General features: G+C 39.7%; 3 protein-coding genes across 19 annotated transcripts in view; 1 reads left to right on the forward strand and 2 right to left on the reverse strand.

Moving 5' to 3' along the window:
- Positions 1-22,293, reverse strand: part of LOC145455785 (uncharacterized) — a 109,213-nt gene that overhangs the window by 9,375 nt on the left and 77,545 nt on the right. The window lies entirely within an intron of this gene.
- Positions 12,305-13,601, forward strand: LOC145455923 (induced myeloid leukemia cell differentiation protein Mcl-1 homolog). The gene is made up of 2 exons (XM_080333954.1): positions 12,305-13,248; positions 13,432-13,601. The coding sequence occupies exons 1-2, from the start codon at positions 12,778-12,780 to the stop codon at positions 13,543-13,545; spliced, it is 585 nt and encodes a 194-aa protein (XP_080190080.1). The 5' UTR covers positions 12,305-12,777; the 3' UTR covers positions 13,546-13,601.
- Positions 17,305-20,351, reverse strand: LOC145455924 (induced myeloid leukemia cell differentiation protein Mcl-1 homolog). The gene is made up of 2 exons (XM_080333955.1): positions 19,909-20,351; positions 17,305-19,725 (listed from the first exon to the last, which is right to left on the reverse strand). Exons 1-2 carry the CDS (start codon positions 20,290-20,292, stop codon positions 19,612-19,614), a joined length of 498 nt encoding a protein of 165 aa, XP_080190081.1. The 5' UTR covers positions 20,293-20,351; the 3' UTR covers positions 17,305-19,611.

Genomic DNA, 22,293 nt, shown 5'->3' on the forward strand with positions numbered 1-22,293 from the left:
TTAATAGATATTTGGCGCCGAAAATGACCGAGGCATGTTAGCCGAGACGTTTCATATATATATATCCAATAGTCACTTGTTCATATGCGCGCCTAAATGGTTGGTCTACATGACAGTGAAGTCAGGCTTTCGAGTAGCCGTGAAATGGGGTCTGAGGACGAAGCAACCAGGGAAGTTCGGTTGATCACCCTATGGGGCCCAAGGCTAATGCAAGTAACAATATTATTGATCAAATTCATCCAATAATTGTGGAAATTTTCGTGCTTCGCGTGGTAGTAGCCTACATGCGCGCTAATTTCACATAAAATTAGCATTATAACATAGCACTATGTATAATGACCGCCCGAAGAGTTGAGTCAATCACCAAATAAGGGCCAAAACCATTGTTTTTTACTATATCTTTAAGGAAGAGGATTTTATCCCGCGAATGTTTGCCCCTTCCCATTTTTTTCTGGTTAAGCCACTACAGCAATCGGGGGTTAGACAGAGGTACCAGGATAAAATGTAGAAATTTAATTCTAATAAAGCAATTACGCTAATCTCTATTGACAATGTCATAGTTGGTTTTATCGTCACACGTGCTTATCTATGAGCTATTGAAGCAGGATATAGAGCGGTTTCGATTCACATATGCTTGTATGCTTGGCCTATTTTATACGTGTATACTGTTTTTGCTAAACTCCAAAAGATCCTTGGAATACCTGAGTACCTGTGGCGGCATAGAGTTTGAGAATTACTGGCTTATTGCCTTCATGCAGCATTTTAGTCAATAAATGCCGCTAACTTTAGATTGTACTCCCATATTATTCAGCACTAAGCATACTGCATCACAAGCATTCTCACCAACTAACACAAGTTACCCGATTACGCTTATCGTCTTCGTAGTTCAGAAATGCCTTGAAACCAAATAAAGTAAGTCGGAATCGGAATCGGAAAAATCGGAAAAATTGTGATGATTTGACTTGACTCGTGACCCCTCGAAAATTCACGTGACGTGACTTGGCCTGAAAATCTTCTAACTGAACTGACTTGACCCCACTTGAAATAATTGATATTACCATAACGGCTGCTGATCTGTTGTCTAATTTTGTTTGGTGTCTCCTAATTGTGATGATTTCCTTTTTCGCAGCCTTATCATAATGATTTGCAAGGAGTCATTGCATAATTAGTCTCAATCAGGGTTCGGCGATCTACGGCACGCATGACACTTGTGACATGCGAGGTGATTTTTCATGGTCCGCCAGATGATTTGACGCAAGCCACAGCCATGCTTACCGCTAAAAGTGAAGCGGAAGTATGGAAAATCATGACGTCATTAGAACGCGCGCCCATCTGCTATGATTTTGTTAGCAAGCTGATATGCAACACGACGACCGAATGCAACCTATGGTTACGTCCAGACCAATAGGCAAAACTTTTCTCTGCTCGACTTTCCCTAGTTTTCTTGAAAGTTACCAAAATGTAGTCAAATCCTATGTGGTAAGATGTAACGTGTCCCGTGGTTTCAAAACATTTAATAACACGTCCCAAATATGAGTTTTATTAACATCTCGCGACCGAAACTTCATCCACCCAAAGAAATGGCATTATGCTGTTGTAACGCGCATGTATAAAATAGAGAAGGTGCAAAAGACCAGTTGTGCGCTTCGCCGTTCTATATATTACATGATGCATAACAAAGAAATTGAAGGTGACTGCAAGTCAGCATAAAGTAGAGTGCTCTGGTGTGGATTAAATTTACCTTGAAAACTTTCTTCGCGCTTCGCACGACTTAGTTTTACGGAATTTATTGATAACATTATGGGTGCATAAATTTAAATTTAAAATATGGATAATATAAAGAAATGCGTTACAAATTACGAGAGGAATGCATCCTAAAATCGCATGAGGCCGTTGACACTAGGGATGGTGTGAACGTGAGGTTCACATAAAATCTTTCATAAAGGTTCGCGTTCACACGAACCAGAGCCTTTTAGAGGTTCGCACCATCCCTAGTTGGCATGCTTTAGTTTAGGGATGTGCGGAGCAGGACTGTTAGGAACACGCATTTTTTGCAATAATTTAAGCAAACATCACGTGCATTGAATGATGGCTGTGGTGCGGTAGTGACCCAAATGTATACCATTCGCGTCACATACATTAACAGCCACTGGCGTAACCTATTCCATTGTCTGCTTCAGATATGCGATTATTAGGATTACTTGCTTAAAATGGTAATTACGACAAAAATAAGCATATTTGGCACTCAGTGCAGTTGGTATTATCTTGCGATTGTCGTATTTTGGCCCGCTGTCGACCCCTGCAGTGCATCAGGGTCACTATATGACTTGATAAAAGTCATATATATATATATTGATACCTTTTCTAAGGAGTCTCATATTTCCCACACTGATCTAGTGGTTTGTGGTATTCAGACATGGGGTAATCGCGATTAGTAATCGTAATCGATTACAACGATTACAGCATTTTCAAGTAATCGTAATCGCAATCGATTACATTCGAAAAAATTCCGAACTAATCGTAATCGTAATTGACTACTTCCCATATCTAATCGATTTCTTTCTGAAAGAACGATTACTTTTTAATTGTACAAGGACTATGACATAAACTGAGCATTCGTGAACAAGGAAGAGATATTATACCAGGCTCGTGATAGCACAAACGTCTGGTTTTCAAATGCCATTGCTCATTATTACGTCAGAAGTAGCCTATTAGCTTTGCTAGTCATTGCCTGAGGCAATTTCCAGCAAAGCTAATATCCACAGCAAATAGATGTTCGACGTACGTACATTAGTCTGATTGTAAGAACACACGCCGTGCTGTATATCAGGTCATCAAAACGTTCCACACGTCAGTACCTCGCAGCAGGATAATTAATCACCACTCTGCCTAGTTTCAAATAGTAACTTGTGTATTGATGTTTAGTTATGCTTAGTTAAACGCAGTTTGACCGTTGCTGCTTGGCGAGCAGTAGGCCTATGTAATACGTAGGCCTACGTACACCGGACAAAGATTTGAAATTTTGTAGTCGTCAAATAAAACATTACGGTTTCCACAACGAAGCCTTGAAAATCAACAGCTGCTGATATATATCTTAACCGAGCCGTTTTTGCCGTTTCTCGTAACGGCAGATTGCAGTACATTATCTGTATTAAGTCGAAGGCAGAATTTTATGTTCTCTTCATCTTATTCTCATATGACCCTACTTGAAACGGGCGCCAATCGTCATTTCACAATTCTTTACTCAACATTGGGACCTGCCGCCATAGCCATGGGCTTAATATATATCATGTTAGCGTGGGTTGTAGCTAGAATCAGTACCAAAACAGCAATCCGTCCCCCATCCAAACGTTGGTCTTTGGCCGCCATAGGGTGATAGTTTCAAGTTGAAGACTGAATTTTGTCAATAATATTGGTAATCGCATTTTATTATTATTAATAATTTTTATTTCTCTCTCTGCCCCCGATGTCCAGAATTATCTGTAGAGTTGGGGGCACGTAATATATAATTACAACGTCTGGTATCCTTTTATATTTACTTTAGTGTATGTTGCTAATTCGTGACCTCCGGTCTGTTATATAATCAGAAGATGTTATTGTATCCCAAACGTAGCAGACTAAAAGAAAAACTTTCGTGAGACGCACGCACAAATTGTCATGTCTTTAATGCTCTGTGGGTGCCCGGGTGGCATTTTCATTGTGGGCTCAGATTGGAAGGACCGTGGACTATTAGTCACGCCCACCCAGCGCGGCTATTGACAATGGACACATACGCTAAGTTTCGGCCAAGGTCTTTCTATAGTAGCACACTTCGTGAAGTCGCGTGTTGGTTGAAACTACATATGTCATTGGTGTGTCGTGGAACGGTATTGAGTGGAACCTAAATGCCTATTACTATAAATTAGGGTTGCATTTAAAACAAAAATCAATTTAAAGCAAACACGTTCAAAACGAGGCCCTTGTTAAAACATGTTTTTATCATGTTTTTTGTTTTTTTAAGCCATGACGTCAGGAATGTGGATTGACATTGCCAATTGAAAATATAGGGTAAATATAGCTCCTTTGACGAAATATCTGTACTATAACTATTGAACCGACTATTTTGAGGGTTCCAACCCAATATCGATGTACGTCGGCTAAATCGGGTGGTTGTTGTCCGTAGGCTCATGCAACATGTTTTTTGGAAAGTATTTACGCAATTATGGCATAATTTTACAACTTGAAAAAACATAATTTAGTTTTTTTTTAAGTCTTTGATTGAAACATGTTTTAAACAAACTGTTTTAAACAACCATTTGTTTTAAATGCAACCCTACAATAAATTATGTATGCATTTTTTGTTGAGGGTAAGATGTATGCATTTCAAAATCAAGCTTATCTCGAGAGAATTTTCAAGTCAATTTAATCTCTCGAAAATACTCTATAATTTATGTTGGTATACGAAATACTTTTGAGTCCCCTTCGAGCTCGCTCCTCACGCTATTGGGAAATTTGGGGTGCGGCAGTCAGGGACTTGGCAAGAATGCAAATCGTTGGGTGCGATAGGTACATAATGACGTAACAAGCAGAGGTGGTCAAAGTAGTCAAGAAAGCTACTCAAGTAGGAGTAGAAGTAGCCACGACAAAATCTACTCAATTACGAGTAGAAGTACTTCTTCCATAAGCTACCTAAAACTGCTTGAAGTAGAAGTAGAATTGACTGGCTTTAAATCTACTCAAGTAAGTAAGTAGTTGTGAAAACGATCTTAATTCGTTCGCATGGATTGTAAAAAAGTTGCAAATTGAGCTATGCAAAAGGTGCCGAGCTTTATTCATATTGATGCATACCAGGAGGTATTCACATTTCGACAGCATAAGCATTGGTCCGCATCATGGGATGAAAATGATAGCATTGATATGAAAATGCGATACTAATCGTCTGTGTAATGGAGAAGCACGTTTTAGAAAATATCATGGTATGGCGCACTCCCCCATATTATAAGGCGCGTAGTTTCGTCGAAGAGCAATACGGAGAAGTTGTATAGGATATGGTGTAAACACTTATCGCGATTAGTAAACGTGAATAAAAAATATGGTGGATCGCAAAAATGCCATACTCTGTTGGTTATTTCCGGAAACTAAAGGCATTACCACACTTGCTTTTATAGTTCAATATGCATGTTATCCAGAACTGATATTAATTAGAACTCAAAGTATACGATACCGGGAATCGAAAGTGAAATATAAATACTACTTATAAAAGTGGAAAATGTATTTCATGTCTTTAGTCCGGAAGGTTTCAATGGTGGCATGCTAAAACAGCTCTAAAACTAAAAAAAAGTCACATTCCACTTCCCAGATTAGGACACGCAATGGACTGCTAGATTACGATATGATAAGTAAACGCTAGATTGCGAAACATCAGTTTCAAACGTTATGATGAGCCATATAAACTGTGATGAAATATTTCATATGGGCGAAGGGCGACAATGCGGTGTGAACGGAACCACGCCAAAATTATATTCACCGATACTTTCGTGAAATCATACTGGTTACTCCATATCCACTGAGCGCGACGAAAATTCTGGACTTTACTCAACTTTTATGAAAATTAAATGTTGATACTCCTTGAAAACAGCCCCGAAATTCCTCAAGCTATCTTTCTGATTGGAGGATTAAACTACTTCTACTTGACAAACTGAAAATAGCGAAAAGTAAGTAGGTAGATCACAAAATATTACGAAGTAGAAGTAGAAGCAGCGGAAATCAGATCTACTTGAGTAAGTACCAGAAGTAGAGGCAAACTACTTGAGTACTTCGAAGAAGTAGAAGTACTTCATTACTGACCACCTCTGGTAACAAGCAAATGACGCATCTATTTTAAAGGAAGTTTGTTATCTCACTAGGCCTTTTCAGCGCAATCCAAATATTGTCTTCCAATATAACTTCTAAGATGCAAAACAAATGTAATCGTGAGTAATCGTGATTACTTTTCCAATGTAATCGTAATCGTAATCGACTACTTCCTGATTTTGCTGTAATCGTAATCGTAATCGGAATCGCGTCATTCAGAAGTAATCGTAATCGCAATCGATTACATTCATGAAATAAACACCCCATGTCTGGTGGTATTCATGGTGTCTTCCGACTACAATGGCCTAGGGTTGGTGTGAACGTGAGGTTCACGTTCGCGTTCTGTGTGTGAACCTCGCAAATTCAAAGGTTCACGTTCACAAACGAACCTTGGTAGGTTCTGCACTGTGAACCTTTATCATATATTGCAATTTTCTCGTCATTATAACATCTCTGGTTGGAATCTATTGCATTTCAACTGCGGGTCACCCTATGCATGGCGCTGGAAGCATGAAAGATCAACACTAAACGAGCATGCACCTTGACAATCTCGAAAAATTTTACCTGCTTTCTTACAAAAGATTGCTCGAAATATCCAGATTTCGGTTTGTGAATATTTAGTGACTCTCTGCTGTGAGCTTGACCCGCAATCACACAACATCAAGAGCGAAATACGCTAGATGTAGATTGTACGTAGTCAGCAAATGATGCCTATTCAACCAATCAATGAAATTGATATCGTTGTCTGATGTAAAAAAATCTAGCAAGCGTACGGGGTCCATCTCGATTTCATATGTTTCTTGTATCATTAACACAAATCCGTGCGATTGGAGTGTTGGCTACTGTTGTATAACTTGTTAATGGGATGAGACCCGTTTTACAGTCCACTCGATATCAACGTAGCAACACTCAGACGCCGAATACATTGTCCGGTCTGGTCTAGACCGTTACGGCAGTGTTGGGATCAAGTCACTACCTTCGAGTCACGAGTCATCTCGAGTCATTGCACATTTTGACTAGAGTCAAGTCAAGTCAATCGATTTTTGAAGGTGACTCGAGTCAAGTCAAGTCTCTCATTTTTTTGTAGGTGACTCGAGTCAAGTCTAGTCAAGTCTAGTCAAGTCACAATTCAAGTCAAATTGAATTTTCGAAGTATGAGAGATGATTCAAAGTCACTACATTTTGCTAGCTGTGTGAAAGACAGATTAATTGGCCATTTATCTTGAATCAAATAACGAACATGAAGTTTAATATACATGCAGAAAGGCATTGTATCGCTTACGCACACGTAGAACTGCTAATAAAGCACGTGATTAATATAGAACCGAATACAGAGAGAGGTTGAAACAAATTTATATGGTACAATAGCCTTCACTACCCATCTACACATCCATGCGCACATAAACGCACATACTATATTTGTTCGACTTAAATCATACAAAAGGGTTGGTAAAGGTAAGCACTGCGCAACTTAAGCATTGAGTCGTCTAAAAAACAGAGACACATTGCCATTAGATTAAACTACCACTAAGCTGTGATAGTTTTGTTCGCGGTCAATTTACTTGTGATGCAGCAATGGACAATGGAGGATCAGTGTAAAGTAGAATAAGTGAATCACTAGTTGCTCTCGCAAGTGACACCGGCGTATCTTGAACAATCCGAACATACACAAGATATAGAGTGATTTAATCGACAGCGATTACTTGATGACTTGAAATTGACTCGTAAATTTTGCTCCGAGTCACGAGTCAATGCACAGTTTTCAAGCCCCGAGTCAAGTCAAGTCAAGTTATTTTTCCAAAGTGACTCGAGTCGAGTCAAGTCGTACGAAAAAGTTGACTCGAGTCTGACTCGAGTCATCCCAACATCTGCGTTAAGGCGTAAGCTTATACTCCCTTGCAAGCCATCGTCGAAATGTTGGCAAAGCGACCGAAGACATTGATTTTATGGGATTATCACAGTAGTAAGGTTGGATCAAATTGTGCCCCCGCCCCTCAGGCTATTTAGAATGTAAACACTCTCATAATATAATTTGCGTCGGACTATGCCCGGTTTATGATGTCATCACAGAGGAATTAGGCGACTGCAATGCTTTGTGAATTTCAATACCGATTTTCCATGTGTATTTAGCAATATGTATATCAATCCCTACGCTTCTGATGTATGATTTTTTTTTTGTGTGTGTTAAGGACCTTGGTAACATTCAGAGTCTGCAACGATTGTTTGGATATACATTATAGCAATACCCCACCAAACTATAGGCGGTTATATTACTCTTGGCCAGAGATAACTCATCCGTCGATATTTTTAAACTTGATTTTATGTATACAAGTTACGGTCTCTGCAGCCTCAACATTTTACGACTTATTTTCACTAGAACCGTTTTGTTTGATGTAGCGATCACTGGCTTGTAGTATATACGATACGAGCGGAAGGTCGGGATTATGAACAACTACGCTAGGCGAATAGATGACGAATTCATCAGCTCGCAGTATAACCGCTACCTGTATAATGTTTGCATGTCGAGTATAAGGGTATTTAACTCGGCACTAAAATGCCAACGGAATAGCCGCAGGGAGTCGGTTCTCGTTGCTATCATTAAACGAACACCTTCGCCGCAGGTACGCGATCACCGACGTTATAATGATAGGGACAAATTGGCCGCATGAAAGCGAGTCTAATGAATATAACGACAGACAACAAGTTAGTTGAAAAGTAAAACTAATCGTGACCGATGCAAGACGGCGTGAAACAGCGCTTTCGCTCGATTCTTGTAGTGACCACAATTCATACGATTCAGTCCTTTTCATGTCACTAGAATAAGGGTGATTAAACCGACAGTGAAACGCCGCTTCACAATTGCAAGTTAGTGTAATGCAAATTTTACCCTTCAAGGGTTATAAAAGTATGGACGGCAAAAGGTATAATTTTGGGTCGACATGGTGCCTTAGCTATCTATCAATAGGTATGTAATATTTGTTGAAATAGTTGCTATTGATCATAGACCAAGCTTGCTTTCAGAGCTGGAAACTAAACGCATATGAAAATTTACCTAGGTGTTCCCCACACGCATCAAATGTAGGCCTACTCAAGTGTTTATGAGGTGGCGAATAGTTCGATGGTTGTTGGCATGCAAGGACGTCACATAGAATTGTGGAGTTTTCTGTAAACTATAATCCAGTGATCTATTTTCAATCACTATATTTTTCATTAATCTAAACTAAGTACTGTTAGCAGGCAAACCCTAGGAAAGTATATCCTCTGATAAAAGCAGGAGTAATTTGTTATCCGTGAAATAAATAGATGGTGCGACTCTAATGGACATAAAGAAATGAAAATTTTGTAAAGTAGATATTTTTCGGTATGCTAAATTCGGCTACGCGGTGCTAGACTTCTTGGTCGCATGAAATAGGATGTCTTAGCTTCAACCTCAACGCATTAGCACACCGAATTTAAATATAGGCGATAAATAATATACAGTAGCTCCAATTTTAATGAAAAAATAAAAATAAAAAAGCATGAAAAATTGCATTTATCCTGGAACGCACCAAGAAAAACCGTATGAATTTGTAAAGTAGTTAGAAAACTACACTATTCCGCTACACTAAAGACTTAAACAATCCGGATTTTGTATGGTGTATACTAATTTTACATTGCGGAGTATTCAGTAAAGTTCAATCCAGTGAATTCGCGTAGGCTATGCATACAAATGAGGAAAGTTACATCAGCGCGTGTTAACTAGTTGTATTATGTAGCTTGCAATTCATGCAAGTTTCGAAACTTCCACACTGAGTCTTTTAAAATAGATAGAAACGAAAAAAAACTAATCGAAAAAATTTACGAAGTTTGGATGCGGCATATTTAGGTTTTCTAAAAATTATTCATACCCATGACTCGAAATATTGTTAACTAACTTATCATGTTCTGAAGTCTCATACATGCACCGACTCTGTGCATTCAATGTAGGGGTAGCTGACTTGGAGACAGAAAAACACACATATTTGACCGTAACATGGTCTTAGTATGAACCGACATGCATTCGACTTGTGGAAAAATGTGTCGCACACTATTTCACCGAGATTACAACCCTTTCGCGGATATTCGTTGGTGCTATCGATACGGTGAACAGCACGTTATGTATAGCGATATCTCCACAGTCAAATACGCGAACCATGCACAACCATATACCCAGACTTTCGTTGAATATTCACGACACCAACAAATCTGTACATCTCCTTTCCCTCGACATCAATGATAGAATCCTCATCCCAATGCGCGGTACGAATGGTGGGTTCATCGGGTGTAAAATCCAAATCAAATGACACCAAGGTCTGCTTTCTCATTTTCAATATTTCCACCACCGCGTCTTGTCTGTGTCTTAGCACTACCGTGTGAGGATGGCGAAATCTGTGGGTGGTAACACGCATGGACATGATATTCTTCGATATGATCAACTGAAACCACGGATGTGGTGGGTTATCTGAGAGCATCGTCATTATTCTCTAGTCCACGCAATTTCCCTCTTAGTACGTTATGTCTTTCAACAGAGCATTTGAATCGCTATTTGAAAGTATCTGACAACTGTGAACTAATTCTTCAAGTTTGTTCATTGTGGCGTAACGACCATTTTTACGAATCCATAACTGTATCATTTGATATCGTTGCTCGGTTAAGTTATAGCAATCCATGTATTGACATTCGGCAATTTCATTGTCAGATAGCTCAAGTTTTTCGCGTGCAAACCTATACCAGTTCATCAGGTCAATTCGATCCATTATGACGTATATATCATTAGCAGTAATCTTTGACATATTCAATCTACAGCGTACAGCGAATAATCATGTAATAAATATTATACGTTGTATATTGCCTTGCACTTGCTTCAACTGCAATAACAAAGGCGATCAACGCAATGTTGACGTAATCATATCTCAGCGTTACTGGAACTAAGCAAAGTCGCTCTCGTAATATCTAAAGTAATCGCATGTGACGTAATCATGAACATGCTGCAATACGCAATTGAAAGTAATCAACTTACGCAATGACGTAATAAATATCTCAGCGTTACTGGACTGGAACTATGTCATCTCTCACACAACCAAAACCTCTCTCGTATTGGAACCACACCCACAGAAAAAAACTAATCGAAAAAATTTACGAAGTTTGGATGCGGCATATTTAGGTTTTCTAAAAATTATTCATACCCATGACTCGAAATATTGTTAACTAACTTATCATGTTCTGAAGTCTCATACATGCACCGACTCTGTGCATTCAATGTAGGGGTAGCTGACTTGGAGACAGAAAAACACACATATTTGACCGTAACATGGTCTTAGTATGAACCGACATGCATTCGACTTGTGGAAAAATGTGTCGCACACTATTTCACCGAGATTACAACCCTTTCGCGGATATTCGTTGGTGCTATCGATACGGTGAACAGCACGTTATGTATAGCGATATCTCCACAGTCCAATACGCGAACCATGCACAACCATATACCCAGACTTTCGTTGAATATTCACGACACCAACAAATCTGTACATCTCCTTTCCCTCGACATCAATGATAGAATCCTCATCCCAATGCGCAGTACGAATGGTGGGTTAATCGGATGTAAAATCCAAATCAAATGACACCAAGGTCTGCTTTCTCATTTTCAATATTTCCACCACCGCGTCTTGTCTGTGTCTTAGCACTACCGTGTGAGGATGGCGAAATCTGTGGGTGGTAACACGGATGGACATGATATTCTTCGATATGATCAACTGAAACCACGGATGTGGTGGGTTAGAGTCTTGTCGTGATGGTCCGTTTCGAAATGCAAGCGGATGAACTAGACCAAAAGTTGCGAAGATGTGTTTTATAATTGCTCTAGGTGTGAAATAGACATCGCACTCTTGCGGGGAAACAACACGAATTCAGTCTTCACACCGCAGAAACACAGCCGCTTGGTTAACATCACAAAACCGCAATTGAGCTCACGATTGCCATACACGGAATCGCTGTTAACGATGTCTGACTGCGGCGTTTCGACGAGTAACGAATTCTCGTATTTGGTATTGATTGTGACACATAGTCAAAACAGCGACAGTTTTCACAACCCGATACATACATTGAACCAACTGATGTAAGGTGAAACACTACGTTCGCAGCAAAAAAGTTTGCAGGGTATGACCACCACCAACATATAGAGTAGTGAGTGAGTAATTATCCTACATACCCCGATTTTACTATATTCCGAGATCCGGATCACGATTCAAGTCTACCTGAGAATCCGAACCACGCTGTGAAGTTGATATATCAAGTTGTGAACCGTGAAAGGGTTGTAATCTCGGTGAAATAGTGTGCGACACATTTTTCCACAATTCGAATGCATGTCGGTTCATACTAAGACCATGTCACGGTCAAATATGTGTGTTTTTCTGTCTCCAAGTCAGCTACCCCCACATTGAATGTACAGAGTCGCTGCATGTATGAGACTTCAGAACATGAATTTGTAATCCATGATGCTTGTAGTGCCGACCATGATGTTATCCATGATGTATGTAATGTCACACACCTCGTTTACGCGAATACTTGGTATCTATGAACAATCGTGAAGTATACTGGATGTGTAATGTCTTGTTATTTTCATGGAAACATGGGGGTGTAACATGTTTGAATATTGTTCATTGGTTTGTCGATTCAGAGTTGATATCCGGATCCGGGTCCTAGTTTAAGTTTTAGAAAATATGATACCGACATCCCGACATCTTTCGAAAACAAAACCGTGGTCAATGCTTAAGAGACCATTTTTACTATTTTTCATCGCCATAAGTCATTCTGGACCGCGAAAACGCATTGTACGATATAGATGAAACTTATGCAAATCCTAGGATACTCATTTTCAAAGTAGCTTAGATCTCGAAATAAGCTCTGACTCGCTATTCTCCTCAAAGCATGGAATTATCACGAGTATCACCTTCGGTCACTGAAGAAAAGTATGAAATTATATCCGAAGCATATTACTTGACCAGGAATTTTATCATGTACGAACTCGACGGCTCATGCGTTAAGGTAAATACGAAAGCAGAGAGAACCTTACGTCGAGTTAGGGATGAAATGTTCGAGCGACATCGAACTGTCCTAAACGCAGTCTCCAAACGTCTCCGCTATGTTGATGTCGAAGTCAATGAAAAATATAAAGAATATTTACCCGATGAGCGAATGTTCCTGATGATAGCTGATGAAATTTACAAAGATACCAAAGAAAATTGGGGTAGGATTGTCTCCCTTTTTGTGGTCGGTAGCATTCTTGCTCGCAAGAACGAGGATGAACATCACGGGGACCATATAGAAGCTATCATACAGACAGTCGGAAATTACATTGCTAGCAGAAGACTAAAGTGGATTATGAAAAATGGAGGATGGGTAGATGATTTACATGCTTTGCTTAGGAATTATAAATTATCTTTTAGCATGGATATATAGTGTATCTGCTCTCCAGAGCCCATATCATCTCTCGATGATGAAACTCAGCTTTACCCTCCAATTCGGTTCCCGACACGGTAACTTTCCTCCGTACGATCATTAGGGCTTCTATTTTTGTTGCAGGATGGCTTTGTAGGATTCTTTGATAATACCGCTCTCGACTACAATAAAGTTTGGAAGGGACTCGTGTTTGTCGGAATCGGACTGACATCTATAGCAATGGCATTATCAAGATAATGGATGTTCGTATGTTTTGTCTCATGTAATATTTTAGGAATAAAATTCTTCATCGTTTAATCCAGTGGTTCTTAACCTTTTTTCGTCCAGCGCCCCCTTTCAAAAATTATCGTGCTCCAGCGCCCCCCTCAACTTCATATTGTACGGAATGTAATAAAGACGATGAGTAAGAGGGAGGGCCGTAACAGCACTTCGTCAACCCCCCTAAAAACGATTGCCTTGCGCACCCATAGCGTGATAAACCGAACTTCTGAGGGCTTCGCCCCCACGAACCCCATATCGTGATTTTGATGGTCAGCAAAGTTTGTGTGGCCTGGTCGCCCTAGGTACCAAAATTTGCTATAATGCATGGTAATTACATTTATAAGTCGCTATAAACTTTTTATCCTCTCAGCCCACGTAATCAGATTTACCAGTAGCACTGAGTGAGCTGTTGTATAGGAAAATAAGGGGCACGTAATTAATAATTAAACATATCGGGCGTTCCCGCAGGTACAATTATTCGTTACCAGGGCCGTAACAGCACTTCGTCAGCCCCCCTCCCCAAACATAAAACGTTGGTCCTGGGCCCCCATCGGGTGATAAACCAAACTTCCGGGGGACTTCGCTCCCAGACCCCCATTAGGCTGTCCGCTATTTGCTGATAGCCTATTAGGTATCTACATTGGGTGTACATTTACTGAGGGAGCTATTCTCGCCTAGTCGCGCGAAGTGCGAAAAATTTCACTAATTAATGATTGAATTGGTCAATATCATCGGGAATTGCATGTAAATTGAGATCAATTTTTATCCTCTCTCTGCTCACGTAAACACATTTACCGGTAGAACTGAGTTAGGTGCAATGTTCCCTCTAAGCTGCGCACGTGCGCAGTGCTGACACGGTCTCTGCGCACAGAAAATCTACGTTGCGCACAACAAATCCGGAGTTATTACCTTTTTTAGTCGTTACGCACTGTTGTCCAAGGGTCAGCGCAGTGAGTTGTTGAGTGTGCGCAGACTCATCAAAACTTAAAGCGAACATTGTGAGGTTTCTTGGAAACTGTAGGGCCCGTTACCAATAATTAAACATATTCGGGCAGGTGAACCCGTTGGTATGACCTCGTTGCATGATGTTATTTCGTGACCCCCTGTCTGCAATATCAAAAAATATAGAATCGTGCAACAGGAATATCCCTGTCGCCCAATCGTACTAAACTAAAAGACGCACACGATTTCAGATTGGTATTTCTTCACTGAGATATAATTTTTCCCTGCCAGATGGAATTCGTCTTCTGGGGTTCAGATTTCCAAGACAGGAACATTCGGTGTCAGTCATTTAGGCGCCCATGGACAATTAAACCTATATGTATTTTGAAGGCTATATGTAACGAAGTTTTCGGTGTTAATTTGCTCTGAATACTCATTAAGGATATGTCCTATCACCACATCATCTACTGCGAAGCCATTTTTCTCCAGCGCCCCCCATACCGCCCCCCTGAGCCCAGCGCCCCCCATATCGCCCCCTGAGCGTTTCCGCCCCCCTTCAACATCGCCAGCGCCCCCTGGGGGGCGCTGGGGGCAAGGTTAAGAACCACTGGTTTAATCGCATCCATTTTACTGTAGGATGTATACAGTTTCTTCTGAGAATACTCGAAGGATTGCGCCATATGGAAACCTTCTTTATACTTTTAATTTTTTCAAATTTCTACAGATAACGCAGTCGAATACCGACTTTTACGCAAATCTGTTTTGCGTGAACATAACAGAGACCTACACATAGTCAATTTTATTTAAATGCATTGCGACGCTGTCACTTGGCTCTTAATTGGGTTGTTTCATCTGAAAGAACTAATTTTGTCTGTTATAATACTTTATTAGACTTGTATGGCGAGGCGTCTGGTATCGAGAAGTGAGATCGCAAGCAATCATTGAGTCAGTCGTGATGTCTGATTGGGAGTGTCGGCCTCTTATATCCAGCAAGTGTAATGTGCCATATTAGGCCATAAGTATCGTAGGCCCCGCGTGAAGTGTACAAATTTCGATGTTGCGCAAATACCACAAACTTTGCTTGCTTTCAGAGCCGGCAACTAAATGCAAGACAGACTTTACGCAAAAGTTGCTATTCTGAAAATTTTGTCAAGGTAATGGTTTGAAAACTTATACTTGAGCACTCGTACTTCTTGAGAATACCCAAGTAGGTTTTTTGCCTAGATGCACCACATAGTCTCAAGTCCTTATGATATTGGAGTACATCAACTTCATGATAGCTAGAGTATTAAACAGTAATATACCTAGAGTACTAACGTTTTACTTACTCGGAAATGACTACTTCTACCTTATTTTAAAGGATACCTCGTTCGAAGCGAAATTGTATGTGGTTTTGGATAACATCCAAGATGTAGGCTCACTTTGAAGGTTACTTCGTAAAACTCAAATATTGCGCAGTGAGAGTTCGCAAATTCTCGAAGTATTTTTGTTATTTTTATTGCGATAAGTCATTCTGCAGCGCGAAAATGCGTCGTAGGATATAGATGAAACTAGCACCACTCATCAAGACCGCCGAAAACAGTACGTTTCAACATTTAGTAGCAGTAAATTTCTAGTAAAGTACAAGACGTGATGATTTCTGAGTGAGTTAAAAAGTATTGCAGGTATAGTTTAGCTGAAAACCGAATACTCTGAAATAGAAGTAGATGCAGTGTAAATAGTTAATCACTTGATTAAGTTTAGCGCAAACAGATAAAACCTATACTTGAGTAGTACAAAATGCACGAGTACTTCGCTATCGCCTCCCTGCACGTAATAAGTGCTTTTACCGATACTCGTCGGTTTCAGTTTAGATAGAATTCAGAAACCAAATAATTTCATAAACATAAGCTAATTTAATGAATTTACTCGAATGTACTATGCCGCGCTGATAAGATTAATTATAATATACTTATCATGTTACAGCGATTTTTTCTAGCGTAGAAAATCTTTAAAATGTAGTAAGCAGGCCAAATGAAGATATTCGTTCAGTTGAATAAACATAAAAAATACTCTAGACCACTTTATCGGTACTTTACAGTTTCAGTTTTAGATAAAATTTGTCCCTTTCACCTATAATTACAACTCCTCGCTATCTAAACATGTTTAGAACATATTATTTGCGATGATACGAACCCGTGAAGTACTCAAGTAGCTTTTCGTAGGATATAGATGAAACTGACAACACTCACCAAGACCGCTGGTCCACTGAAAAAAGTACATTGTAGCAGTAAAGTCCTACTAAAGTACAAGAAGTAATGATTTCCCAGTTAGTTGAAAAGTAAGTATTGAAGGTATAGTTTGCTGGAAAAAGCGAAAAACTCTGAAATCGAAGTAGATGCAGTGTAAATAGGTAATCACTTCATTAAGTATAGCGCAAGCAGGCCAAACCTATACTTGAGTAGGCCTACTGCAACATGTACAAGTACTTCGCTATGTTCTCCCTCCACGTAAAAAGTGACTAGGTTTTAGACTACTTTATCGGTACTCGACAGTTTTAGATAAAATTTGGTAAGACTTTAAATTTTAAAGTAGTTTGAGCTTACGATTGTATCACCTTGACAAGTAACATTATCAGACATGAAAATGATACTATCACCTAATATAGAAGTTAACGCGCGTCAATGTGCTTCGGAATTCACGAGAAATTGCTTACTAAGAGAAGTATATTCTTGTATACACAATAGTGAAGAGAATCTTTAAAATGTAGTAAGCAGGCCGATGGGTATTCGTTTAGTTGTATAGGCATAAAAAACATTTCCGCGCGCCTTAGTATTAGGTGGTAGGGTTAGGAAGTGTTTTGTTTAAGAGCGCGCGGGAATGTTTTTTATGCCTATACAACTAAACGAATACCCATCGGCCTGCTTACTACATTTTAAAGATTCTCTTCACTATTGTGTATACAAGAATATACTTCTCTTAGTAAGCAATTTCTCGTGAATTCCGAAGCACATTGACGCGCGTTAACTTCTATATTAGGTGATAGTATCATTTTCATGTCTGATAATGTTACTTGTCAAGGTGATACAATCGTAAGCTCAAACTACTTTAAAATTTAAAGTCTTACCAAATTTTATCTAAAACTGTCGAGTACCGATAAAGTAGTCTAAAACCTAGTCACTTTTTACGTGGAGGGAGAACATAGCGAAGTACTTGTACATGTTGCAGTAGGCCTACTCAAGTATAGGTTTGGCCTGCTTGCGCTATACTTAATGAAGTGATTACCTATTTACACTGCATCTACTTCGATTTCAGAGTTTTTCGCTTTTTCCAGCAAACTATACCTTCAATACTTACTTTTCAACTAACTGGGAAATCATTACTTCTTGTACTTTAGTAGGACTTTACTGCTACAATGTACTTTTTTCAGTGGACCAGCGGTCTTGGTGAGTGTTGTCAGTTTCATCTATATCCTACGAAAAGCTACTTGAGTACTTCACGGGTTCGTATCATCGCAAATAATATATTCTAAACATGTTTAGATAGCGAGGAGTTGTAATTATAGGTGAAAGGGACAAATTTTATCTAAAACTGAAACTGTAAAGTACCGATAAAGTGGTCTAGAGTATTTTTTATGTTTATTCAACTGAACGAATATCTTCATTTGGCCTGCTTACTACATTTTAAAGATTTTCTACGCTAGAAAAAATCGCTGTAACATGATAAGTATATTATAATTAATCTTATCAGCGCGGCATAGTACATTCGAGTAAATTCATTAAATTAGCTTATGTTTATGAAATTATTTGGTTTCTGAATTCTATCTAAACTGAAACCGACGAGTATCGGTAAAAGCACTTATTACGTGCAGGGAGGCGATAGCGAAGTACTCGTGCATTTTGTACTACTCAAGTATAGGTTTTATCTGTTTGCGCTAAACTTAATCAAGTGATTAACTATTTACACTGCATCTACTTCTATTTCAGAGTATTCGGTTTTCAGCTAAACTATACCTGCAATACTTTTTAACTCACTCAGAAATCATCACGTCTTGTACTTTACTAGAAATTTACTGCTACTAAATGTTGAAACGTACTGTTTTCGGCGGTCTTGATGAGTGGTGCTAGTTTCATCTATATCCTACGACGCATTTTCGCGCTGCAGAATGACTTATCGCAATAAAAATAACAAAAATACTTCGAGAATTTGCGAACTCTCACTGCGCAATATTTGAGTTTTACGAAGTAACCTTCAAAGTGAGCCTACATCTTGGATGTTATCCAAAACCACATACAATTTCGCTTCGAACGAGGTATCCTTTAAAATAAGGTAGAAGTAGTCATTTCCGAGTAAGTAAAACGTTAGTACTCTAGGTATATTACTGTTTAATACTCTAGCTATCATGAAGTTGATGTACTCCAATATCATAAGGACTTGAGACTATGTGGTGCATCTAGGCAAAAAACCTACTTGGGTATTCTCAAGAAGTACGAGTGCTCAAGTATAAGTTTTCAAACCATTACCTTGACAAAATTTTCAGAATAGCAACTTTTGCGTAAAGTCTGTCTTGCATTCAGTTGCCGGCTCTGAAAGCAAGCAAAGTTTGTGGTATTTGCGCAACATCGAAATTTGTACACTTCACGCGGGGCCTACGATACTTATGGCCTAATATGGCACATTACACTTGCTGGATATAAGAGGCCGACACTCCCAATCAGACATCACGACTGACTCAATGATTGCTTGCGATCTCACTTCTCGATACCAGACGCCTCGCCATACAAGTCTAATAAAGTATTATAACAGACAAAATTAGTTCTTTCAGATGAAACAACCCAATTAAGAGCCAAGTGACAGCGTCGCAATGCATTTAAATAAAATTGACTATGTGTAGGTCTCTGTTATGTTCACGCAAAACAGATTTGCGTAAAAGTCGGTATTCGACTGCGTTATCTGTAGAAATTTGAAAAAATTAAAAGTATAAAGAAGGTTTCCATATGGCGCAATCCTTCGAGTATTCTCAGAAGAAACTGTATACATCCTACAGTAAAATGGATGCGATTAAACGATGAAGAATTTTATTCCTAAAATATTACATGAGACAAAACATACGAACATCCATTATCTTGATAATGCCATTGCTATAGATGTCAGTCCGATTCCGACAAACACGAGTCCCTTCCAAACTTTATTGTAGTCGAGAGCGGTATTATCAAAGAATCCTACAAAGCCATCCTGCAACAAAAATAGAAGCCCTAATGATCGTACGGAGGAAAGTTACCGTGTCGGGAACCGAATTGGAGGGTAAAGCTGAGTTTCATCATCGAGAGATGATATGGGCTCTGGAGAGCAGATACACTATATATCCATGCTAAAAGATAATTTATAATTCCTAAGCAAAGCATGTAAATCATCTACCCATCCTCCATTTTTCATAATCCACTTTAGTCTTCTGCTAGCAATGTAATTTCCGACTGTCTGTATGATAGCTTCTATATGGTCCCCGTGATGTTCATCCTCGTTCTTGCGAGCAAGAATGCTACCGACCACAAAAAGGGAGACAATCCTACCCCAATTTTCTTTGGTATCTTTGTAAATTTCATCAGCTATCATCAGGAACATTCGCTCATCGGGTAAATATTCTTTATATTTTTCATTGACTTCGACATCAACATAGCGGAGACGTTTGGAGACTGCGTTTAGGACAGTTCGATGTCGCTCGAACATTTCATCCCTAACTCGACGTAAGGTTCTCTCTGCTTTCGTATTTACCTTAACGCATGAGCCGTCGAGTTCGTACATGATAAAATTCCTGGTCAAGTAATATGCTTCGGATATAATTTCATACTTTTCTTCAGTGACCGAAGGTGATACTCGTGATAATTCCATGCTTTGAGGAGAATAGCGAGTCAGAGCTTATTTCGAGATCTAAGCTACTTTGAAAATGAGTATCCTAGGATTTGCATAAGTTTCATCTATATCAGTGGTTGTTAACCTTTTTTTTTCCAGCGCCCCCTTTCAAAAATTATCGTGCTCCAGCGCCCCCCAACTTCATATTGTAAGGAATGTAGTAAATATAATGAGTAAGAGGGAGGGCCGTAACAGCACTTCGTCAACCCCCCTAAAAACGATTGCCTTGCGCACCCATAGCGTGATAAACCGAACTTCTGAGGGCTTCGCCCCCACGAACCCCATATCTTGATTTTGATGGTCAGCAAAGTTTGTGCGGCCATGGTCGCCCTAGGTACCAAAATTTTCTATAATACATGAATGAATAGGTGGTAATTACAAATATAAGTCGCTATAAACTTTGTGCGACCATGGTCGCCCTAGGTACCAAAATTTTCTATAATACATGAATGAATAGGTGGTAATTACAAATATAAGTCGCTATAAACTTTTTATCCTCTCATCCCACGTAATCAGATTTACCAGTAGCACTGAGTGAGCTGTTGTATAGGAAAATAAAGGGCACGTAATTAATAATTAAACATATTTGGGTGTGCCCGCAGGTACAATTATTCGTTACCAGGGCCGTAACAGCACTTCGTCAGCCCCCCCCCCCAAACAAAAAACGTTGGTCCTGGGCCCCCATCGGGTGATAAACCAAACTTCCGGGGGACTTCACTCCCATACCCCCATTAGGCTGTCCGCTATTTGCTGATAGCCTATTAGGTATCTACATTGGGTGACCATTTGCTGAGGCAGCTATTCTCGCCTAGTCGCGCAAAGTGCGAAAAATTTCACTAATTAATGATTGAATTGGTCAATATCATCGGAAATTGCATGTAAATTGAGATCAATTTTTATCCTCTCTCTGCTCACGTGAATACATTTACTGGTAGAGCTGAGTGAGGTGCAATGTTCCCTCTAAGCTGCGCACGGGCGCAATGCTGACACGGTCTCTGCGCACAGAAAATCTACGCTGCGCACAACAAATCCGGGGCTATTACCTTTTTTTAGTCGTTACGCACTGTTGTCCAAGGCTCAGCGCAGTGAGTTGTTGAGTGTGCGCAGACTCATCAAAAGTTAAAGCGAACATCGTGAGGTTTCTTGGAAACTGTAGGGCCCGTTACTAATAATTAAACATATTCGGGCGGGCGAACCCGTTGGTGTGACTTCGTTGCGTGATGTTATTTCGTGACCCCCTGTCTGCAATATCAAAAAACATAGAATCGCCCAACAGGAATATCCATGTCGCACAATCGTACTAAACTAAAAGACGCACACGATTTCAGATTGGTATTTCGTCACTGACATATAACTTTTCCCTGCCAGATGGAATTCGTCTTCTGGGGTTCAGATTGCCAAGACAGGAACATTCGGTGTCAGTCATTTAGGCGCCCATGGACAATTAACCTGTATTTTGAAGGCTATATGTAACGAAGTTTTCGGTGTTAATTTGCTCTGAATACTCATTAAGGATATGTCCTATCACCACATCATCTACTGCGAAGCAATTTATCTCCAGCGCCCCCCATACCGCCCCCCTGAGCCCAGCGCCCCCCATATCGCCCCCTGAGCGTTTTCGCCCCCCTTCGAAATCGCCAGCGCCCCCTGGGGGGCGCTGTGGGCAAGGTTAAGAACCACTGATCTATATCGTACAATGCGTTTTCGCGGTCCAGAATGACTTATGGCGATGAAAAATAGTAAAAATGGTCTCTTAAGCATTGACCACGGTTTTGTTTTCGAAAGATGTCGGGATGTCGGTATCATATTTTCTAAAACTTAAACTAGGACCCGGATCCGGATATCAACTCTGAATCGACAAACCAATGAACAATATTCAAACATGTTACACCC

Source organism: Botryllus schlosseri, chromosome 14 (assembly GCF_051294905.1).
Source record: "Botryllus schlosseri isolate E-star chromosome 14, Bs_hap1, whole genome shotgun sequence".
Lineage (NCBI taxonomy): Eukaryota > Metazoa > Chordata > Ascidiacea > Stolidobranchia > Styelidae > Botryllus > Botryllus schlosseri.

Coding starts and splice junctions, on each gene's coding strand:
- LOC145455924 (XM_080333955.1), bottom strand. CDS start 20,292: ATGTACGAACTCGACGGCTCATGCGTTAAGGTAAATACGAAAGCAGAG. Junction 19,726..19,908: donor TTATGAAAAATGGAGGATGG/GTAGATGATTTA, acceptor TTTTTGTTGCAG/GATGGCTTTGTAGGATTCTT.
- LOC145455923 (XM_080333954.1), top strand. CDS start 12,778: ATGGAATTATCACGAGTATCACCTTCGGTCACTGAAGAAAAGTATGAA. Junction 13,249..13,431: donor TTATGAAAAATGGAGGATGG/GTAGATGATTTA, acceptor TTTTTGTTGCAG/GATGGCTTTGTAGGATTCTT.